The sequence below is a fragment of the Cyprinodon variegatus genome, unplaced genomic scaffold (genome assembly GCF_000732505.1).
Source record: "Cyprinodon variegatus isolate N-32 unplaced genomic scaffold, C_variegatus-1.0 Scaffold961, whole genome shotgun sequence".
NCBI classification, from domain to species: domain Eukaryota; kingdom Metazoa; phylum Chordata; class Actinopteri; order Cyprinodontiformes; family Cyprinodontidae; genus Cyprinodon; species Cyprinodon variegatus.
In genome coordinates this window covers 223,585-228,019 of record NW_015151414.1, presented here as the reverse complement: position 1 = coordinate 228,019, position 4,435 = coordinate 223,585, and the positions used below count along the sequence as shown (strand labels likewise).

At 42.2% G+C, this 4,435-nt stretch overlaps 1 protein-coding gene across 1 annotated transcript in view; it reads left to right on the top strand.

Annotated features, from left to right (window-relative positions):
- LOC107100334 (high affinity immunoglobulin gamma Fc receptor I-like) overlaps positions 1 to 424 on the top strand; it is a 43,120-nt gene extending 42,696 nt beyond the window's left edge. The window contains exon 6 of the mRNA XM_015398782.1: positions 297 to 424. Within this exon, the coding sequence (XP_015254268.1) occupies positions 297 to 424 (128 nt within the window). The remainder of the gene's footprint in view (positions 1 to 296) is intronic.
- Positions 425 to 4,435: the final 4,011 nt, after the last annotated feature.

The following is a 4,435-nucleotide window of genomic DNA, read 5'->3' as shown; positions in this document are numbered from 1 at the left end:
GTGTTATTGAAACAGACTCCTGATCAATAAAGTTATGGTTTTCTAGTCAGGTTCCAACATTTCCAAAACTGTGCTTCCCTCTGGTCTGCATGTTTTGATCACAGCTCCTTCTGGATATATGTTCCACTTGCTGCTAAAGCCTTTCTGAAATTCCTCTACACTAACTTACCCTTGGCTTTCAGTGGTATTTAAACAGTGGTGATTAACACTTCAATGTTATCCCTATGGGGATTGTTTGCTTTTTCCGTACAGCTGTATGAAAATGATTAATGCATTTATTTATTTTTTACTTGTAGAAAGTGACGAGACTTCAGTTTACTCTACAGTGAGACCTGATGATTTAACATACGGAGAAATCACCATAAAAAACAAGAAAAAGAAGTCAAAGTGCCCAGGTAAAACTCTTCCTTTACAGCTCTTCTGAAAGTAGTATCTATCTTTCCATTACCCAATTTGCATATATGAGCATTAGATTCATCCACAGAGGGAGACAAATATCAAAATTGGCTTGAAAAGATTGGTTTCAGCTTCACAATGGCTGCTATGAATGAGTTAAATCAATTCTAAGTAGGTCCACTTAGAGTTTAACATATGCACAACAAGTATGAAAAGCCATTATTAGTGGAGCACCGATTCAAAGAGTCACCTGAGATCAAGAAACAGGCAGTGCCTATTTAACCCCACTGGAACTAGAGATTTTAATGTAGAAATGAAAAAGTAGAATAATATAAAAAAGGAAAATGTGCTTTAAAGACAAAGAAACAGTTCTACAGCTACAACGTAGAGGAAGGTGGCCAAGGAGAAGATTGTGGCCAGTGTTAATGCATAGGTTTATACAAAGTTTAATCTGGAAAAACTCACACAAAGTGAAAAGACAATTAGAAGAATTTAATGGTACAATTACTTTGTCTTTGGCGCTGAGACCTTGGCAGCAAACATAGCGCTTAAATTTTTGATGCATGAACAGGAGCAAAGAAGGGAGCCGTTTCCCCCCCAAAAAATTGCTGAGGTTGAAGCCGATATGACAGCATGTTCAGAAAGGCAGAGACTGAACTGAAAGCTAAGAAAAGTAGAACAGCAGGAGAAGAAACAGAGGAGATGAGCCGCGAAGGCTTACTAAAAGGCCAGTGCCACGAAGGCTTATTAAAAGAGGGCCAGTTGCCGCAAAGGCCTACCAAAAGAGGGCAAGTTGCTGCGAAAGCCTACCAAAAGTTTATGGAGGCATTGTGAGATGAGGTGAATGGTGATGGGATGAAGGAGGGGATGAATTCTGTGATGATTGCTGGGATGAATCATAGGAAGACTGGTAGGATGAATGGTAGGATGATTGATAGAAGGGAGCTTGGTATAAAAACCATCTGGCATGACGAACTACAGGAGTGAGATGATTCATGGGAATGGGTTATAAACACAACTGAAATAACCAATATCCGGATCTGATGAAGGATGTGAATGAGTTTTGCAACTACCAGCAGTATTTAAAGTTAGCTAACCCTTAAGGCTGAGAGAATGTTGAGCATTTCAGATGGATGAATGCATGTTCAGGGTGGATATATAAGGCACAAACTGATGACCATCAGCCCTGTTGCTCAGAAAGTCAAGGAGACGCCACAGACCATTGTTGTGGCTGCTCCATTCAGAATGAATGACCCGATGATGCAAGCTAGAGCTAATGGGTAAACCTGACAGCAGATAATTTGAAATGATGAGAGGAGCAGGCCATGAACTGTGAACCAACTATTTGAAAGAACCCCCCAAAACCTATAAAATTGAAGCATGGCTGCAGACAGAATGATGAGACAGTGAACAGTGAACCTGGACAAGAAGGAAGGAAATGCAAATGGCCAGATCAAGCGGTCTGGGAATGAAAGAGCAACGCAGGGATGATGCCCAATGGTAAAATTGGCTGACCAAGCAAGGAGACACTGACGCTTGAAAATCATGATGCAGTGATAACTGTGGTGAACAGCAATGATAGGCTGTTGCTGAGCCCTCGGGCCTGCCACAACCACAGACGAGCTCTATGAGCGATGAGCTGAGCGTGCAAGGAAAGAACACATGCACGTACAGTGAAGAGATGGGGACTTAATACGGAGACACGATGAGCTGAGAAAGTGAGATGGAGACCCAATGATCTAGGCTAACCCGCAAGCCACGATAACCAAAGACGAAACAATGAAGCCGAGATGGTTAAAGCGTGATGTTTCAGTTGAGATACGTATGCTATGATGTGCTAAGGGGTTTGAAGCGAAGCGCGTTCGTGATGCGAAGGCATGGATGGGTTTGGGTGCGATGTGCCTGGAACAATTAATTGAGGGGCCAAAATGCACCTTCTGCGATGAAAAGAGCTCTATAAGTGCTGCTGCGATGGATTAAAGCGTGATGCACCTGAAGCAAAGAGTTGGGGCGCCATCATGCACTGGCTGTGATAGAAAAGTGCGCCATAAAGTGCTGCAGGAATGGAATAAAAGTGGGATATGTCTGCCGCAATGGGTATGGGTGCCACCTGGCACAATGCTAGAAGGCGGCATAAAATGCCCGCCGTAATGCTGCCACCTTAAATGGCCACAATGATAGGCGCCATGAGGCTAGCCCGCCATGATGATGCAGGACACCATAAATGCATGCAGTGCTGAATGGAGGGAGCATATGCACCTGTAGTGATTGAGAAAGGGCGGCAGAAACTTCCGCTGCAACAAATATACTGCACCAAGAAGCACCTTCAGAGATAGATGGAGGGCACCATGAGTGCTTGTAGCAATGGAGGTCGGCAAGCATCTATGGGAATGGAGAAAGAGGTGCCATAATCTTAAGCGATGGAAAAAGTGGTGCCTTGAAGCGGCGCACATAAAAATGCCATAGCACCTGCAGCAACAGAAAAAGGGTGCTGTGACCACCTGTAGCAATGGTAAGAGGGGCACTATAAGCACCATTGCGATGCACGACGGGCACCATTACACCTGCAGCGGTAGGAACGATGTAATTTATCCATCAATGTGTTTCAATAGAGAAAGAGCTGAAGGTATGAATGTGGAAACACCAGAGCCTTGAAGCAATACATCTCAAAAGAATCAGTGTCAGCGAGCTGAACGCAGAGCGATCCAGCTGACTGCTGATTGCTGGAACACAGAAATGTTTGGAGGCGGAGGAACAGGGAGTGGTGGAGCCGTGAATCTCTGCAGCATTGCGTGAATCAACAGAAGGGTCGGATGATATAATCTGAGCAGTAGCCAGAGCGGAGGATACAAAGCTGACTTCCAGTTGAAACAGGGTCATCTTAATGATGTCAGACATCACCCACCACCTGCACACTTAGGAGAAGACCAGTGTGGATTGGAGGCCTTTAAAGATTAACGTTGGATGCCGATTGGCTTTCTCTGAGGTGTGGTTCAAAGCTGATTGGCTGTGTCGACAGTGGATGAAGGAGAGCAATTAGTTTCTTTAGTTTAACCTCTGCCTAGGTTCCATTTGGCTATGGTAGGATGGTTTTACATTTATTTAAAGGACTCCTCTCTTTCATACTATTTGATCACTAAAATAAATTTTTTCCTGGACAAAATCACACTCCTAGACCTAAACATAATATATTTTACATTTTTAAACTGAATTTAAAAAAATATACTAGTAAGAATTAAGATTTATACACCTAGAAATGCTTAAATATTTTAAGTAGCTGTTCTGACAGTTATCAGCTTGACTGAATATGGATTTTCAGTAGGATATCTGAAAAACAATTCTTCATAGCTAATATAATACATATGCTGACCAGTAATATTAGGAATATTGAGATTGGAAATTAATTTCTAGATATCCAGAACTATGGTGAAGATTCTTAGTTATCCAGGTCAGTCATTCCCAAAAAGTAAAAAAACAAACAATCCACCAGACTTTGTCCCTCTCAAACTTTTGAAGACCAGAACGTTCACATTTTGGACAAAGAAAATATGTTGTTTGAGAGAGCATGAAGGAAACCAACCTTAAAAAGAGGGGGTGGACTTCAGCTTTCAAAAACCTACAATACAGCAATTGAGTTGATCCCTTCCAGCTATCATCATAACCCCTTCCCCTTTACAGGGGAGGCCAAAATTCCCTTTATAGACCCCCTTTCAGAGATGTAGACAGGTATGGGGTATTGCAGGCTAACAAAAGAAGCCAAACAACCATTCCAAAGGGGAGGACCCGTTCTTACGTTTCAATTTGCATGTTTTCTACACAAAAACAAGGCTTTGTTGGGCTGCTGTATAAAGCCTCAAACTCAACAACATGTCTGAGATTTTGAATTGAAAAAGCTTCCTGGATGGAAAGCGAAACATTTTCAAACTTGGAAACAAAATCCAGTGTTTTTTTAGTTTTTGTAGGAAGTGACCACACATCAGTTTACTCTACAGTGAGATGATTTAAATTACAGAGAAATCCCCATTAAAACCAACAAAAA